The sequence below is a fragment of the Zootermopsis nevadensis genome, unplaced genomic scaffold (genome assembly GCF_977971745.1).
Source record: "Zootermopsis nevadensis isolate Lab colony 2312 unplaced genomic scaffold, Znev_1.0 Znev_ptg000008l, whole genome shotgun sequence".
NCBI lineage: Eukaryota > Metazoa > Arthropoda > Insecta > Blattodea > Termopsidae > Zootermopsis > Zootermopsis nevadensis.
Window position 1 is genome coordinate 688,260 of NW_028259140.1, and position 19,683 is coordinate 707,942.

At 41.8% G+C, this 19,683-nt stretch overlaps 1 protein-coding gene across 2 annotated transcripts in view; it reads left to right on the top strand.

Moving 5' to 3' along the window:
• Positions 1–19,634, top strand: part of LOC110828138 (protein PBDC1) — a 232,616-nt gene extending 212,982 nt beyond the window's left edge. Inside the window, exons 4-9 of one of the 2 annotated variants that reach the window (XM_087344781.1) lie at positions 25–162; positions 16,425–16,500; positions 16,608–16,673; positions 17,048–17,107; positions 17,347–17,487; positions 17,880–19,634. In XM_087344781.1, coding sequence (XP_087200907.1) covers positions 16,471–16,500; positions 16,608–16,673; positions 17,048–17,107; positions 17,347–17,487; positions 17,880–18,098 — 516 coding nt within the window. In that variant the 5' untranslated portion in view covers positions 25–162; positions 16,425–16,470 and the 3' untranslated portion in view covers positions 18,099–19,634. Of the gene's footprint in view, positions 1–24; positions 163–16,405; positions 16,501–16,607; positions 16,674–17,047; positions 17,108–17,346; positions 17,488–17,879 lie in introns of those variants that run through there. The other variant, XM_087344780.1, reaches the window with a different exon arrangement.
• The last annotated feature ends 49 nt before the right edge of the window (positions 19,635–19,683 follow it).

Here is a 19,683-nt window from a genome sequence, read left to right on the forward strand (position 1 = left end):
ATATTGTTGTCTTTCTCCTTTCAGATTCCTATTTATTATATTTGAACCTCCCTCTGGAGACACAGACCAGCCAGAAGAAAAATTGTTGGCTTTCGCGGATGCGACGACACGAGCGAAAGAGAGCGATAATAAACGGGACAAAAGGGGGAGGAGGAGGAGGAGGTAAGTTCTGTAATGTCGTATCTAATAGTATTTGGTTCGACTCCTGGTTGTTGCACGTAATGTGATCAGACGCCACGCAAACCAAAGCCTAAATACGAAATGCACAAGACTTAACACATTTCGGCCCTTCGGGCGTTGTTAGGGATGTTGGCCGTGTAACCTAATACAGATTTACCGGCGTTTCACACGTGTTTTGAGTCTCCATCATCAGGGCGAAAATCTCCGTTGACAAAGAGAAAACTTTATTTTCAGTCACGTGACTAAGTCAAAGACCGTGGCTATCTCTTGATTACTCCTGCTTTGTATTCCAGAGGGACCGGGTTTGAATCTCGACTCTGCGACCGGGTAGCATGACTGAAGTTTTCCATGTTTTTCCTCAGTACGTTAAATCCTCTCCAGTTCGCTATGCTTTAATCATCTTGTAGTTCGATGATGTATCATCTGAGCTACCGTCAGAGTCGTTAAATGAAACATTAAGAACAGTTTTCTTATGTTATTCGTCTCTGATTAAATCGCGTTCTGAATTCGCTGTTCTGTAATGATTCGTAAGACCTTTCTTGTTAGCATGTTCTTAGGGAAGTCTGTTGTGATTGTTACAGATTCAACACTTTGTGTATTTTTACAGAATATTATGTAAAGTGGTGTTACTCCTTTTCATTTGTTCATCCCGCATTAAGAAGATGGATTTCTTGAAGTTTCGTGCAACGAATTTAAAATATAAAATGTCTATAATTGCATTTTTTTCCAAGGGAAAATAATTAATAACATTTTAAAATTGTAAGCAATAAAATTTCCCATGGGGGAAAAAATGGCGTAAGTAAAGAATTTTATAATAAAACATTTGCATGTAAAATCAAAGACGCTTAAATTTTGTTGCGATAACAAGGCAAGGCCGTGGTCTAGGCAACACGGAGTTTTCCTCCGTGGCATCCCAACAATTACTCCATTCACACACAGAAGAAGGCAATGGCAAACCACTTCTGGATCATCTGCCAAGAACGTATATGAACAGGTCCCAGTCCGAGAAAAGGATGGAAGGATCCTGTTCATATGGACCTGTCGTCACACAGAACACTAAATAATAATAAGATGAGGTGGTCTAGCGGTTAGAACGCTGGCCTTGTAATCCTGGGGTCTCGGGTTCGATTCCCGGCGGTGCCCGAATTTATAACTTGTGTTGGGCAAGGCCGTGGTCTAGGTAACACGGAGTTTTCCTCCGTGGCATCCCAACAATTACTCCATTCACACACAGAAGAAGGCAATGGCAAACCACTTCTGGATCATCTGCCAAGAACGTATATGAACAGGTCCCAGTCCGAGAAGAGAAAAGGATGGAAGGATCCTGTTCATATGGACCTGTCGTCAGACAGAACACTAAATAAATAAATAAAATAACAATAATTACATATGAATAGGGTATTCTCGAAACGTCCGTTCCGAGCTTCATACACAGAGAACAAAACTACCCCCCCCCCACCCCCGGCTTTGTTTTAAGTTACACACGACCGTGTTCATTAGTATCGCTTCCGGACTTAATTTATTTGTGTTTTTAGTTTTAATCGTAAGTTTTTGTGGAAAAATACCTTCTTAAATAGACAATATCAATGAAAATTAAATGGAGCACACGAGTACACGAACCCTCGGGGAATTTATTTAAAACGCTTCTCGTGTCGCATATAAAAACGCTAAACCATGAAGTGAGCATTCGAAACCATTTTGAACATCGTAAAGAAGAAAGTTGGGTAGGAACTTTTACAAATAAAATAAAAAATCCATGAGGCCTTCAGGGCGGTGTTATGGGTCATCAGGGAGAGCAGAAGGTGACACGGGAGATGCACATAATAAATATTATAACAACAACGAGATGGAGGAAACAGCTCGTGCCGGGGGGGGGGGGGGGGTCATATTACGCTCACTAGTTCAGTTACTACACGTTACAGTGTTACGAGCTTTCTGCTAGGTGACAATTGCTTCCGGAGGAAAAGTTTTATGACGGCGACGAGAACAAGAAGCTAGCTTAAGCTTTAGCCATGGGCCTGTAAGACGGGGCTTCACAGGGACAGCTGATTGCTCAATCGCTGAATAACAATCAGTCGTTTTGGTTCTTACTCGTCCGGAGATAGGGATTAGCTCTATCTAGAACCTGAAGACGGAGATAGAGTTCCATCTCCGAAACGTCGTTTTACGTTTTATATTTTGTATTTTACTAGACGATGGATAATATCCAAGGAAATTTTTATTCAAATGTCTAACTCGTCTGTTGATAAAAATGAATATTAAACATTGCACAAAGTCACAACTTATGACAAAGTCGTTAAATATCGACGTAAGTTGAGAATTTTTTTTTTAGAAATGAAGGTACTGCCCCCTGGAAGCATCACTAAGGAACGAAAATTAAATTATAAATCTCTAAATTGCTTGTGAGTATCCAATTCCGAAAATTGTGATTATCGTTTCCAAAACAATGAAGCTAGCAATTTTGAATTATTTCGTTTGTTTTGTATGGGTGTCAAACACGGTATTATCGCTCTGGGGGGAAGGACATATTACTGTCTGGAAACTATGAAGATCTTTTAAGCACTTTGTCGGATCTTTTGCTAACGCTCAGGACAAAAGGAGAATTATGGGAAAATAACTGGATTTTAACGACGCTGGACTGCGTTGTTGACTGAAGCTGCTGTTGGTTGAACGAGGCACGGAGCAAGTTGACGGAATTCACCGGAATTCGAAGCTCCTGTATTCATGAAGATCTCGGCAGATAAAAAAAATCTTACGTTGTTAATGCATTAAACGTTAAACCGTGGATATTATAACGCCCGGAAAATGCCATAATGTTAATTTAAATTAGCAAGAAGATATGCAGATTATGCTCCATAGCGGGACTTCGTGTATATGAATGTTAAAATAAGTTTCAAATTGTCGGCGACGCGAACTTGGCTCCCCTGAGTGTTGGAAGGAGGAGGCGGAAGGGGCGAGGGTTTCGGGTGGGGGGGGGGGGGAAGGAGACTAATTTGGAGTGCAGCCTCCAGTTGGCAGCACCGTATATATAGTAATCTAGCAGTAGAAGCTAAATTCATTAACAATCCGGGGGAAAAATGTCTGCAACGTTAATATTAAGCTGTAGAGAAGGAGGATAGGAGATCGGCAGGGCTGCAGACAGGGCGGAGAGCGTCTCATTGCAGCTAATTTTTTTCTATGTAAAACTTTTTTCTGTTTTAATTTGAACTTCCCCGCCCCTCCTTTAAACCGGTCACGTTTCAATGTGCCAACTTATTTGTGACTAAAGATTTCCTCAGGGCAAATTTCATGATTCTAAGTTGAAACGATTTAATGAGAATTCAAATTTACCCGTACATTTTCCCCCCTTGATTTCCCTTTTAGGTAAATTCAAATAATCCTCCATGTAGGAGTTTCCGTGGTTTGTTCATCTTCTTCCCACCGAGCCGAATTCATTCACTGAAACTCGACTGTTGTGTGTCGTCATAACGACGAGAGCGTATACAATTGTTCCACCTTTCCTTATCACGTCATAATCGAAGAAACTCCACGGAGCGGAGTCCTTTTGAGAAGAGAATAATTGTCACTCATCCTCTCATGATATTACCGCCTTTTTTGCAACCCAAAGAATCATTACCGCGTTCACTAGAGCTCGCCACTGGGCCATATGAATTCAGTCCACATTCCGTTTCCTTGAGATTCGTTTTAATATCATCTTCCCATCCATACCTATGTCTTCCAAGTGGCTTCTTCTCTTCCGAAGGCAGACGCCTGTCGCCGACTTTTGTTCGATGTTTCAGCCATTCCGGTGAAGCAGATTGGCTGCATAACTGCCCTGTCTTCACAGCCATTAATTTTCCCGAGATGGTAACGAACAAGTGGCCCTCACAGTAAGAGTCTCTTCATTCGAACCCGTCCTCTTGCTTTCCCTATCTTTGCCGTTTTCTCTTCGTCTCACGACGCACTTTTCTGTATTCCTCGTTTGTTTAATTAACTATCTTCCTCCCCTGTTTCTGACGCCAAATCCTTTGTGGAGGGGGATTGTGTAACATGAGGTATCCTGTACGACCCCTGAGCTTCGTATTCTAATTCTAAGGGGAGAGGCGGGGGATGTTGTGGAGGGTCGTAGTGAAAATTTACACCAAAGGCACTTGTCTTATATACGCCAGCTATTATGAATTCGAAAGGATCATTTGACGTTAACACTGACTTTGTGAAATGTGTAACTGTTAAGGGTTCTTTACATATGCTACTAGTCGCAGGCTCTGAGCTGTCACAGCTCAATAAAGTGACTGGCTTCCGTCTGGATAGTAAGTCTTACTTCGAATCCCGGAAGGGACTACATTTTTCATTGCTGTGTCAGATACGTCGCAAGAAGATTTTGCCATCAATATTATCAACAGGCCTGTCAGTGTTATTCTTTGCTCATTTCGCCGAGAAAGACGAATTCGCCAGCTAACAGGTTCCATAGACCTAACCTAACCTAACCTAACCCAACCCCTGCAGGTGGCGTTGTCGTGAGACGCGGGACGACGACTGTGGCGCGCTCTCTCGTCAGCCCGGCAGTTGCTTAATTAAAATATGTCAGCATATCCCGTCAGGGAATTTAATGAAGTTCCTATGATGTGCTGATGTCACACGTAGTTGGAAGTGAATGACGTTACTTAGCAGCTAATTGGCGGTGTGACGGTGATAATTACAATGACGTCAAGCGTCAGTTTATTAGCACCGCGTGATGTCTTACTGAGTGTCTTGGTCTTATCTCACTAGGTCTATACTTTGTGTCACATAACGCCAGGCACATAGACAATGCCACTGCTTTGGCTTCCGGCTCGTTGCTCGTAATTTAGTCTTACGAGTGTCTGTGTGTGTGTGTGTGTGGGGGGGGGTTAATCCCTTTCCAGGGATTCTCCACATTACATGTATCTTCCGCGTTAAGTACCGTCCTTTTATTTCGAATAATATTAAATATATTACGGATAGTTGTTTTGTTTTTTTTGCATACAGGGAAAATATGTCTTTAGCCCGCTCAGTTCTTTAAAACTTCAGTTAAGTTCAAATATGTAGAAGACAGTAACGAATCAAAATTTCATTAATAAATAAATTAAAGACAAGGTTAAATTTGCGATATGCTTGTTACCATTAAGTTCAGAATATGCTTTCTAAAAACACAAATATTAATATAGGCCTGTACAGAACTATAATTTTACCTTTTTTATGGGTTTGAAATGTGATCTCTCACTTCGAGGGAACGGCATATTTTGAGGGTAATTGAAAACAAGGTGCTGAGGAGACTACTTGGAAAACATTAAATAACTTGGGCGTAATAATTTGTGTTCTTCACAAAATATTTTTGGGTCGATGAAATCGAGGAAGATTAGATAGGTGAGATATGTAGAACGCGTGGTAGAAATGCGTGTAGAATTTTACTTTAAAAAACCTGAAGGTAAGAATCCATTTTAAAAACCTGGGCGTGAATGGAGGATAGTAATAAAATGGATTTCTCTGGCTTTTGATATGGACCACTGGTGAGCTGTTGTGAACACGGTAATGAACCTTGGGGTCCAAAATAGGCAGGAGATTCCTTGAGAGTTTGCGTGACAATTGTTCTCTTGACGAGGGATCAGCTCCGTGGAATTGGAGCCTTGAAAAGACATAAACGTATATTTCTGTTACTGAAGCAGGGCTAATGTCAGAAACATTATTAGGCTGGTTAAGGTGAATTAGAGAATCTCGCCGTGTTCTTTAACGACGTAAATGGAATCAGTAACTCGAAATTCATGAATCCTGCGTCTATCTCTTGTTTCTATCTCAACTTCCTTTTTTTTTAAATATGTAAATCAGATCACGACTTAACCACAAAATGCTGTCTTCGTGACATAATTTCAGATTTAACGCAACATTCATTCCATCGGACATCAAAGAAAAGATTTCTAACGCACAGCTAGGTTAGGGGGGGACTTTTAGGCCTGGAAATCGTCTGAAGGAGACGTGTCTTTTAACAGCCGTGGAAGCGTGTATTCTTCCTTCCCAGGCTCGAATATCTTGGCGCTCCTTAACGAAACTCCTGAAATCTAGGCAGTCAGCTCACAGCATCTTAATGACGTGAATAATTAAAAGCATCGAAACACCACAAGTGAAGCGACCGAGAGACTGAAGTGAGGTAAGACAGAGTGAAGTGTGGAGGTGAAGAGGTGAAGGTTGCTTTGAGTACGACGAGGGGGGGTGGGGTTGAGGTGTTGCCTGCCGGTCTTTCAGGTGGAAAAGCAAACCAAAATGTACCGACATATAGTGTGCCCAGTAAGACATTAGTTTCTGAGACACACGGTAGCATCTTTTACTTGTCACAATCTTGTTCCGCCCGGGTTCGAATTCAGGTCGGGTGAGATCCGTGTTCGCGACCCACCTGGAAAATCGGGATCGCGAGTTGTAAGACCGGTTGCCACCTTCGCTCATGTTTAGGCACCGTGATGCCAGAATATGAGATCTGCTGTGTGGAGCGAACTTGTAGGGAGATTAACACTTCGGAGGAACTTAATGCCTTCATCTTCAGGGCTTCAGCCGCGAAGCATTGTTACGCACATACAAGACTACATGGCTTTACTATGAAGTTACCCATAAGATGATATTTCTACCACAGGCTAAGTCAGTCCATGGAGCAGAGTCTACCAGTACGCTCAGATAGTAGAGAAATTTCCCATCTTTTATGGAACTCGCGTATTCATTACCGCGCTAACAAAGGCCCTCCAATGGTCCCTATACTGAGCCATGTGACCTTAGTCTACACCCTCCAACCTCATGTATCTAAGATTAATTTTAATATTATCCTCTGATGTATTTCCCGGTCGAGTTGTCTTTTCCGTTCTGGATTTCCAACCAAATTTTTAACGCATTTATGTTCTCCCCATACGTGCTACATTTCCCGCCAATCTTATCTTCCTCGATTTGATGGTGCGAATAGCGTTTGGTGGATAGTACGAGTTATGGAGCCCCTCATCATGCAAATTCGGCCTCTGAAGATGTTTTATTTGTGAGAAATCGCCACACAGATGACAGCCATTTTGCCAGCGTGTTTCGACCACGCGTCTAGGTCGCGTTTTCAAGGAGAGTCGCGAATCAGGAGGTAGAATTTTATTGGGCATGCTGTACAGTGTGAGTCTCTCAGTTCCAGCCAAGTGAAACCAAGCTTGGAGTCATACAACATTCATCTCAAAGTGCCGTTTTGCTCGTGAATAAGAAGAAGGCCCTGGAAGTCGTAACAAACTCCTGGCCTCACGCCGATCTACGGCGGATTAGCGTTGCATAGCTCGCCGACTCTCTGAACAGCCGTTAAATCTGAATTTGTGATGTGATACGGTTAAGTTATGCAGGAGACGACGACATGAAGGGGTTGAAGTGACTATGATTATAGAGACGCGGCGGGGGGGGGGGGGTGGGGGGGCGCAGCGCCAAGAGATTGCCTTAATAATTATAACTTAACGTGCAACAACAATCAACGCGGTGCGTGCCCTGGAGAGGCGACATCAAAATGAACGTTAAGTATAGGAACGCTTTGTTTCTCAGTTTTATTCAGAGTATCCCTTGCTGATTCGTCTCCTTCCAGATCGCACTACAACAACCCCATTTGACCGGACCAAGTACAGGAAAGTTTCCGTCTGTAATAAAAAATTTCACGCCTCAAAATCAACGAAATACGAGCCACGAATAAAATATATATTTTTTCTGGCGCTATGGAAGGATTTTTAGTTTTCTTACATTTCTCCGTACGAGCAAGAACTCCAGCTTTGTCATCATTTTTATATTAAATATAAAACGAGCAACGGTTCTAGAGAACAAATAGCAAAGGAACTTGATTTAACTGTCCGTATTGTCCCAGGAGAATCTGATGAGGGAGAACGGGAAAAAGTTTTTTTTTACACGAAAACTCCAGCTAATATGAGAAAATTAAGTTTTACTAAAATGGCAAAAAGCGAGTTCCGGTTCTGAAAGCGGAAGGGTGGCGGCGGAGGCATTGTAAATCTCCAGTGGCAGCGAAGCTGAGCGGGCGTGTATATTTACAGGAGAGAACTTCGACAAAAGAGTTCGCTCGCATTCGCGTCTTTTCTTAACTTGGCTATTTGTCATTCGTTCTTGCCCTGACCCAATTTCTTTTCTTAGGGAAAAATGTGGACAGAAATGTTATTTTCTTTTTCTAAACTCTATATAATTTTGAAAACATGAAGGGCAGTCATTCTGAATTTCGTCACGGTCTGAAAACTTTCATTAGAGAAAAAAAAATAAAAATGCAAAATTAAAACTTCAAAATCCTTAACCAGTCCCCAGTCATAACCATTCCCACCTCATTGGGCACCATAAAACATCTTTACTTGAGACAGTGTCTGCTGAGGACGGGCCCGATTCATTTGTCTGGATTTTCATCCTACCTTTGTCACTGAAGATGCGACAGCACTTACGTCTTCTGCTTTCTTACCTGCCTTGGAGCTTCAAGACGAATGTAGGCGCCATATTTACTGGAAGGTATCGGAAAGGAGCCCTAAATGTGAGCTTCATTTCGGAGTATATGCTATTTCCAAGTGTAGGCTGTAAGATTCTATGTTAAAGTCGGTTTTCTGGATAATAACGCCCTGAAAATGGAGGCAGTATGGTCCTCCGAAACGTAATCTACCTAACGACGTTCTTAACTAAGACAACGCAAATACACATCATTGGAAGGGAGCTTAACCGTTTCAAAGGGAAGGAATTGGGCTGCAAACTGCGAACTTCTTAAGTGTTTCGGTTGTCATGGAAACGCCACGTCAGTGATTGCTTGCACTGTTCTGTCAAATGACCCGAACAAATCTGAATAATGCGTATACATCACCGAGCATGACACCGCAGACTTTTTTTGACAACTCGAATTGTAGTCATGGGACAAACGGTCATCAACACACCGATGGGCCTCCCCCCCCCCCCACCCCCCAAACAGATCTGTTTGTACCTGTCACTCACATTTCAATCACACGGCCCGTCTCCGCCATTATTAATGTCCGACCGGGGCCCGCGTCTCTCTTCGGGAGTTTCATTTGCCTTGTTTTGCGCCATCCGATTTGCATTTGGTGCGCAAAGACTGTTTCATTCACACGGCAGGCGTATTAACTCCCTGGGGTTTCATAAACCTGGTTCATAAAATTAATTTTTAAATAAGATTACTTAAACTTGGGAAACATTAAATATAAATCAAGCTGCGAGATTTGACTTTTAAAGGTTTAATCTTTTTTCGCTGAAGCCGTAAAAGTTGTTTTTACGTCTCCATTTCAACGCCTGTCTTGAACGGGGGCTGTGGACTTAACGCGTACAATCTTCTTCCAAATTTCTAAACAATTCACTGACCACAGGCAGGTTTTAGTCGTCCAAAATTCTTTTTAAGACGATATTCCGAAGTCCGAATCCTTAAAAACACCCGATGAATTTCATGAACGTTCATGTAGAGGGATGAAATTTAATATGAACTGGAAATGCAGCGAGGTCGAGGAAACTTTATATACTAAACAGAATTTTGGTGAGTAAGGCTCTTATCAAGTAGCCGTTTGAGACACTGGCAAGGAGGTGACTATCTGGGCGAAGAAAGTTATTCGTTGTTATGAAAACGTGCAATACCGTGACGATTCGCTGTTTTATAGCCACCAGAGACGTAATGCAACTGCATTACTCTGAGGTACCGTACGTCCGATTAAGGAGGATGAGAAATGTAGTCGAAAAACCTGAAGGGAAAAGGTTATTTGGAAGACCTGGACGTGGATGGGAAGTTGTGTTAAAACGAAGTAGAAAGGGTGTGGACATTTGTGAAGACGATGTAGGACATTGGGTTCCATAATACTATGACTAGCTAAACAGCTGTCAGTTTCACAAGAACGAGTTGGTAAGTAGTGACTTCGTTAGAAAGCGTTTGTTTCTTGAATGTACAGTGTTTTCTGAGTGACTGTACATCAACACCTTAATTCGACTCTGTTGGTCGTTTTTCGTTTTAACGACCTGTGTCGAGTACACTTAACTCCAGATACAGTAAAGCTTCTGCATTTATGATGGACTCTACACAGTTTTACCGCCTCATTTCTTAAGAAGTGTCGAGGGGGTGGGGGGTGGGGGGTCGCTGTTAAAGAAATCTGCACTGCACCACACGACATGACAATGCCAACGTTAGGAAAGAGTTCGAGATGTCTGGATCGTGTCGAGGTCACGCACACACGACAATTACAACGCTTTTATCATAAGTCGAATCCCGGTCGCTCACCGCGTGTCGCTTTCATAGACCACGAAATATTCTGGAAACATTTTGAAAAAATTACTGAGCCTAAGGTCTTTGAGCTCTGTGCTATTGGATATCGTTACACATTTTGTTGATTTTTTCCTACATGCGTGTCTGTCTTTCTGTCTGTCTGTCTGTCGTACCCTCATAATAAGAAATATTGACCTATTTACGTACAACCTAGTATGAAGAATTCAACTCGTCTTTGTCCAGTTTAACGCCTCCCATGTGCAGAAGGCGCCAGTCAGTGTCGAGGTTCCGAAAATTGGCGACGAAACTTTTACGAAGTTTATTGTGTTGAAGTGTGAAATTAGAAAGGCGGATGCAGTTAACTCATGAATCATTGTGACTTCGGGTGTAAAATTAACATGGCGGAAACCGATTGAGTAGGGGCGTATCGACTTTGAACGAAAACCAAATGTTTACTGAAAACGTAAAGAGACCTGTAAGACTTGAGGTTCTCACAGCGATGAGTATGAAGATTTCCGTCTTCTGGGTTGTTGCGCTGTGTAGTCTGGTCGATGTTAACCAACGTTTCAGAGGTCATACTGCCTCCGTCATCAGGGCGATGAGTATGAAGATTTCTGTCTTCTGGGTTGTTGCGCTGTGTAGTCTGGTCGATGTTAACCAACGTTTCAGAGGTCATACTGCCTCCGTCATCAGGGCGATGAGTATGAAGATTTCTGTCTTCTGGGTTGTTGCGCTGTGTAGTCTGGTCGATGTTAACCAACGTTTCAGAGGTCATACTGCCTCCGTCATCAGGGCGATGAGTATGAAGATTTCTGTCTTCTGGGTTGTTGCGCTGTGTAGTCTGGTCGATGTTAACCAACGTTTCAGAGGTCATACTGCCTCCGTCATCAGGGCGATGAGTATGAAGATTTCTGTCTTCTGGGTTGTTGCGCTGTGTAGTCTGGTCGATGTTAACCAACGTTTCAGAGGTCATACTGCCTCCGTCATCAGGGCGATGAGTATGAAGATTTCTGTCTTCTGGGTTGTTGCGCTGTGTAGTCTGGTCGATGTTAACCAACGTTTCAGAGGTCATACTGCCTCCGTCATCAGGGCGATGAGTATGAAGATTTCTGTCTTCTGGGTTGTTGCGCTGTGTAGTCTGGTCGATGTTAACCAACGTTTCAGAGGTCATACTGCCTCCGTCATCAGGGCGATGACGGAGGCAGTATGACCTCTGAAACGTTGGTTAACATCGACCAGACTACACAGCGCAACAACCCAGAAGACAGAAATCTTCATAAAGAGACCTGTTTCTTATTTGGTACCTAGAAACCTAAAAGTTTTTTTTTTCTCGATGAGAAGCTTAATAAATTGATTTTAAAACTCGTGTAAAATATGCGTTATAATGCACCCGCGTCATTCAGATACGCAGTCCCATGTATTGTCTGAATCCATGGAGCCTTTTGCAAAAGTTGAACAGCAAACAAGAATCTTAACAGAAGATACCACTCCGGAGAACTAGGCTTAAATAAATATACTGCGAGGTGTGGATTGGAATATTCTTTCTCAGGGTAGAGACGCATAGGCCGTAATGGGCCTTCGGGTTTCATAAGAGTGTAAAATGCCTTTTCCAGCTGAACACCTCACAGCTTTTCAACGAAGACTTCGTTTCTTTTCTGAATATGAAATGTACACGGGGGTAGAATATCAGCGCTGTGCTATCATTTTAGGCCCAATAGCCGCTTTTCGTTTCACGAAATAACCTCCTCGTATTTGTGTCTCATCTTAGAGGCAGAGTTCCATTCGAAGCTGAAGCCGTGATTCGAGCAACGTCATTATTTCGCTGTCTATTCACCCTTCCTGTAACCAACTCGCTCGCTACACGAAGTGTTGAAATTGAGATTCATAGGCCGTGCGGAGTTATGAAATTGAGGTGTAGTGTTTGTTTATTTGTGTGCAAATTTGACAGCGGGTAGAATTCCCTCCGTGGCCGTGAGATACGGAATCCACAGCTTCACATTTCTCGTTTCACGGACAATTGACTTCCGAACTTTTAACTTTCGCCGTCATGTGGGCCTGTGTCCGGAAAATGTCTCTCACTTCCCCACTGGCATTCAAATAAAGACGAAGTCTTAATATTTAAAATGTTCTGTGAAACTGTCATTAGAAGTTGTAGCCCCAAGCAATCGCGCAGTTTTAACTGTACGCGGTCTTGAACATAATCATCTTTGGGTCGTTGCGTAGTGTAGTCTGGTAGAAGTTTACCGACGTTTCTGAGGTGTCTGCTCCCTCACACATGAGGGAATAGTTCATGTACATATTTCTATAATTGAATATTCCAGGGAGACGTCTCTGTAACCCGTGGACACAGAAATTACATGGCGGTGTATCGAATTTGAGTATAATGCTTAACTGTGCATTTGTGTTGTAACGCACTCGGGCGGTTGGCGGCTAGCGGGGATGGCCTTTGGCGAATATTTCCTTTGAAATAACATCGGAAATTTCTATTCCTAGGCTTTCGTAGGCGCAGTGCGAAGAGGTTGGTAAATAGGGGCGTTGTATCGGGGGTTGAGTGTTCTTTCACTCGTCCAAAAAAGATATAGTCTGTGGAGGCGATAAAACAGAATACGTCTCCTCCTTCTTCCAGCTTTCTTTTGCTGCAGATGATGTCTGTTCTCGCCCCCACCCCGTGAGGGGGTGGAGGTCCCTCACATTGTATGGTTGATTCCGCTGTGCGCCAATGTCTCCCGGCTCATTTACATTCCCGATGCGTTTCTTTGGATTAAAGTGAGTACGTATAGACGTGAAGAAGGGGGTGCGTTGACATTCTCGATTGAGACTCGAAGAAAAGGGTGTGGTGAATCTTTCCAGGGGTGAACACCACCGAAACATGTCGTTTTCCTTATAAAGTATTATAATTCAGTTAAGTAAAGCCGATATTCACTAGGCGACAGTCATTTATTCATGCGTTTGTAAAACTTCTGACATCTGAGACAGAGATCCTTTGTCTGCGCCCTGGGACCCGTAATGCTGACCACTCACCACCATCTAGTGGCGGGTGTAGGCATGCATGGAGCCCTACCTTCACGCCCTCATTTGTGGGCTGCACGCGGTGGTCAATATAATAAATGTTTTCGCCTATCAGTAAACAAACCTCGGCTACGTTTCTACCCGAAGGGGTAAGCCATCTTGACCGAGTATCCTTTAAGGTCCAAGGTTGGACGTGTAAGCAGCGCCAACTTGGGGCCTATTTGTTAAATAAACCATAAACAAAAAGATTAAAAATCCTGTTATTATTATACTTACATCATACTCTGTTATTATTACCTGTATTTTGTCGGGTGGGGGGGGGGGGGGAGGTGCTCTCGTGTACCTGCATAGAACAATCCGCTCCGTTCTGCATTACGCAGTCATGAGGTGGCACATGGCGCGTCTCGTCTGTACTCTCGAGCCCAATTACTCTGCCAAGTTAATATTGTAGAAGTAATTATCAGGTATACCACTATTACAACACGTGATATCCCTTACTGTACACACAATTGTACTGATGTACGGCTTAATTTGGCACTGGTCAGTCCAGTCGAGTTATTATACGTGGGTGTGTAAGCTAATGCAGAGTTGCCGACCAGTAGCAGATGACTGGTCCACTGGGATTCAGTTCAGTTCCATGTTCTCCGGCTCTGGAGCCCGCCTTCGTTTGCATCCCTTCGCTAGGGGATAGCTGTAAGCTGTTACTCTGTGTGTGTGTGAGACCTCGGACCCAGCGGTCCATCCCCCGTCCCGAATCCTCAATTAATTCCTCCGAGATGAACTCTTCCTCAATCAATGAGATGGTTTATTTACTTTTGACTGCCCCGTAATTCTCGCCTCTCAGAATTAGCACAGTTGCTACTTTAGGTCTGCATTAAACTAACGCCTGCCTTTCGCCAAGAGATTTCCCTGCAGTAAACTTAAATTATTCCTCTAAAACTTATTAATAATAATAATAATAATAATAATATAACATAGCAAGAACTCCATGTAACACAGACCTTGAGGAGGTTCAAATGGTTTAGCTAATTAAGGGATTACTCGCCTTTTTAGGAACCTGAAGGTTCATCACCGTGTTTGCAAGAGCCCGCCACTGGACCCTATCCTGAGCCAGATGAATCCAGTCCACACCGTCTTTATAAGATATAATAAAAACATTAGTTCTTAATAAATTAGAAATTTTGTCGAAAACTTCACAAGGAATAAGTCACGTGGAGCGATACTTTTACGATTATTCTATTGGTTTATATAACAGTTGTGTTGTTAAAGGCAGGATAATTATGAATGATGAATGGAGAATGATCTGAAAGGAAGCGGTCGTGCCCTATTTGAGGGACTACAAGTACTGAGAAAATTCGAAAAATCTCAGCAAAGATACCCGGTGTCTGATCACAGGTTCGAATCCAGGGCTCCCGAAGAGGATGTACGCTACAGCGCCATGTTGTTTCTGTAACTGTCATGGTGGTATGACGTTTATGCAAAGGAGACTGTCATATCTGAACCCTTTTTCTCGCCCTAGAAGAGTCACTACTCCCAATTTCACGTGACACGCAGTAAAAATAATTGGGAGAAGAGACGAAGTCGAAATTTTAAGTAGGCGAGCGAGTGTGTAACCAACAAGCCCCTCCCCCCTCTGTCTCACGTTCAAGAAAAGGAAGACTAAGGAACGAGATGATTTTTGCTGGGGAAATGGCTACGGAGATGATTTTTGCCGGGTCGTGTCTCCAGGGAGTCACCCCATCCTATCCTCTCCACTCCTCTACTCTCTGACCATTCCTCTTCCGGGGGAATCCCCTCCCCTTGCTGTGATCTACTGCACTCTAGTTCTCATAACTTCATCCGACCCGATCATGGCCCACGGGGGACCGTATGACAAATGTATCCTTCCGCCAACTTCAAATTAGTTCCGGCCTTTCCGAATGACGGCGGGCGGGCGGGCGGGTGGAGAGCGGAGATCGAGTGTCGGGGAGTGGGTGAAACCATATTGCTACACGTAATATAACAAATAACGTCAACTCTTGTCTTTGGTACTCGTCTTTCGTCCTCCTTCGCAGACACGTCCCGGCATCGCCATGCTGAACGCATTATCTGTCCGATTGTACGTAGGACCGAGGCGTGAGTCACTTGATTGACCTTCGGTTAGCAGCGCAGTACTAAGGTTGTGTTCAGAGAATGATTACAAAAGTCAAATCTGACCGACTGAAATCAGGAGAACACGTTGAGACCAAGTTTCCGGTTCCCCTCTTCTTGATCACAAATTGGGCATTCGGTGTTTGCCGAAATGCCCTTGTTCACAATCTTACCGAAGACGTTGCCATGTCCGTCAAAACCGCAACTTCTCCAAATAATCTTGTAAACGTTTCAGAGAAATGTACAAGATGCCCCTCCGAAACATTAGTAACCATTTTGGGAGGGGCGAGGGGGCTTAAGAAAACCACAAAACCCTCTGTTCCCTGACCGAGAGCCAAGTCCTGAAACTCCCGAATACAAAGCAAGGGTACCAACTGCTGATTTCCGTAAGATAAAATTTACCTTTATTTCCAGACAACCCCTGATGGCGTTCAGTAAATATTAAGCGGAAAAATACACATTGCATTTTCGTTCTGTTTTTGTGTCTAGTTGTTTAATTCATCAGAGCTGACATCTGATTTTTTTTAGCATCATACAGGCGGAGCGGATAAACTATAGTTGATTGAAACCGCTACCTTCTGATATGTAACATGTGTTATACAAATTATGTGGAAAATTGTGAAAACAAAACGCGGCAGTTCTTTATTTTGAACATGCCCTGACATCTATGAGGAACGTCAGAAAACAGCAGCCAGCTTGTATGAAAATTTTGTATGAAAAAGTGTTCTCTGTAATCGTCGATATTTCAATCGCCTGTATGCCATAATACATTATAAAATATGTTTTAAATTTAACGCTGTTATACTTATGTAATGATAGTATGATGATGATTATGATTATGCATGTTTTACAACGTTTTACACGTTTACAGCCTCCCCGTCGGAGTGCAGTATCTAATATTCTCATTCCGAAACAGCATGGCGATGGCTAGTGTATCCGGTGATGTAGTGAGTAAAATTAAGTTTTAATAATAGTGATAAAATTTAAATTGGCATATTTTTTCTTGTTTTCTACTGTTTCCTGGGATTTAATGTGTATAAAAACATGGTTTCAGGGAGCGGATGAACTTCTTGCAGGTGCTAGTGTGTTGTCACGGCCTGCAGAGGAGTTTGGCAATGATGTAAGCATAGTAAATATTTTAAAGCATATCTCATTTATTCGTACACTTCTCCATATTAACAAATCTTTGTCCGAGATCAGGAATTACTGTGGTATACGTATCAGTCAGATTTGAGTCTTGCCAGCATTTACTTTAACCTAAATCTACTTATACTACAGTCGCAATTGTGGGGTAGCTCAACAATTTGCATTAATGATTACTAGTTTTAACTTCTTCATTGTCATAGAGTCGAAAGTATGTTTGAGTGGTTTTGAAATTAAATCATGATTATAAAGTGTAAAAAATATATCAACTAGCATTGGGAATTTATGCTAGTCTCTTCATGCAGTAAAAAAACAAAATCTTTAATATAAAGTGTTTTTATTTTATTACAGCCATCAGTTGAAATTGTATGGGCCGTGAAGGCTTTTGAACATGCAGAGGTTTATTTTAATGTGAGTATTAAAATAATGTATGAATTTTGATGTGTGCAAGATTCTTATTGTCTTGTAACCAGACTGCAGGATAAAGTCATAATTCAAGTAGCTAATAAATCGGTTGAAGACATGGCAGAGTTCAATTGTTCCATCCAGTTCACTTCAGTGCATGAACTCTTTATAAGTTAGTGCTCTTAATGATAGCATGTGTGGTACTTGTAAGTCATATATTCTTCTTTTGCTAATTCATAATGCAGATACTATGTTCAGTTGATCCAAAATTGCTGAAGCTAACCCCTCATGACGAAGATATCTACAGGGCTTTCCGAGAAGAATTTCCAGATATCAGGGTGGATAAATTGGATGAAGACCAGTTAAAAAGCCCTGAAGCAAAAGAGGTATTTTTTTAGATACAGTCAAAATCTTTTTCTTTTTCTTCTTCTTTACTTTTCAAAGACTTTTCTTAGAGAGATGTTTGTGGTGGAAAATTGTTGACGGAACATTTGAAAGAAAAATTTTTCTGTTCATAATTTAAGATATATCACTCCCTTGTTTCTTGTTTTAGGGATGACAATTTTATTTTGGTAAATACCTGAAAATTTAAGCAGTTCGTCAATCTTAATGACATTCTATAAAATTCCTTTGATAAATAATTTTGATTATAAATTTACTTTTCTTTAACTATTCAATACAGGTGAAATTTCCCTCTGTGAGGACTGAGAATCCTTTACCGATCTTGAAGCAGACTGAAATGTTCACCTCACATGTGTTTGTTTAAATTAAATTACAGAAATGGAGACCATTCTGTGAGAAGTTTAAAGATGTCGTGGAAGACTATAGTTTTGGAACCCTCCTCCGATTAGATCACAGTGGAGAATACTCTGAACAGAACAGCATCCTCGTCACTAGAATACAGTTTTACGCCGTTGAACTGTCGCGTAACAGGGAAGGGCTCAATGACTGTATTCGAAGCAAATTCAAACCTCAAAAATCATCCAAGAGCCAGTGACCGTGAAGTGAGTTAAGATGGAGGCCGGAGCTACACAGGCAATTTTCCTTCCTACTCTTAGCCTTTTCGGGCGTTGCTGCGTGGCCGCGGTGAACACAGTGCTGCCTCGCTTGACGGATGAAGTCAGTGAAGTGAAAGGATTGGAAAGCAACAGTGTTTATGTGTGTAGCTGACCACACTGGAATTACAGGATCGTTATACAAAACAAAGATTTGCAGAAATAGACTGGATCAAAATGATACTGAGATTATTACTGATAACATACAACTTGTGTTCTTAATTATGTATGACCGCGATGGAATCGCGTGATTAGAGGTATGAATCAGATATTTTGTAAGAGTTCAGAACGAACTTTTCTAGAGAAAAATTTAAGTAAAAACAGTCTGAGGGGGCAGGTAAAATGTTTGCTGCAGCAGGTTTGATTTAATGTACTAACACTTCGTCTATATCGCTGATACTACGAGTTACTTCGTATTGTGTGCTGATTTTGATACATCTTTCACTGCTTCAAACCAGTAAACAGTAGCTGAATCAGCATCATATTCTTTGCATGATCTCCAAAAGGCATTTTCTCCTATGCATTAGTTATTGAAACGGCACCGCGCGCTTCTACTGCCCATTCTCGTCAACCACAGGATGCTGTGATGGTCTTTCCGACATGGTACTGAGTAAATCATGTTATTGTATTCGTATGAACTCTACAGAAATATAAATGGAAACATTGTGATAAGTACTTAAGCACTTAAACAACCCGTTCATCGGCTCACGCGAGGGCCCCAGCGTCTCCTCCATTTCTCTCTATCCCGTGCTCGTGATAAGTACTTTGCTTTAATGTAAGGTTTTTTCTAGGTTATTTAATGATGGGCACTGTGTGACTGCATCTTTGACTGATAGATGGCAGGGACACAACAAATATTCCAGAAGGCATTTTTGGCTTATTTTAGGAGTGAGGGAAGCAATTAGAAATATCTAGCAGAATATGTTTCCTGGTTGGGATTAATACCATGTACCTCCTGAGGTAGAAAAAGAGTGGTATCCACCACACTTTAACTTTCTATTTCATATTTTATCAACAAAATTACTGTATAAACTCATTCAGAATTTGTGTATAATATCCCCCATGGTTTATTTTTGTGTTTTGTGGTGATCTTTATAGACTTTGTGATGCAGATGTCGAGAAATGTTAACCACTAATATGAAGATATAGACTTCGAGAAACTGTTGAAATAGGAATGTAGTTTACAGGTAATCCCATATTTAATGAAAGAGTAATGGCATAGAAAATCATGCAGGTAGATTCATATATTGTGTATTTTTTATTGTTAAAGTATGTAGACAGCATGCTCAGTATTTTTATAAAAATCTTTATTTGTCTAGTTGTCATAATTGTTGTTCTCTGACTAAAGGTCTGAAATGGGAACAAACTTGACCAACAGTCTTAGTTTGTCTTCTTGTCACAATTTCTTTCTGTCCAAAGACCTGCAATTGGAGCAAATATGATAATGCGATATAAATATAAAAATTGTGTGATATTTATTTGTATGTATGTTATTATGTATACTCCAAATCTTCTTTATTTATGTAT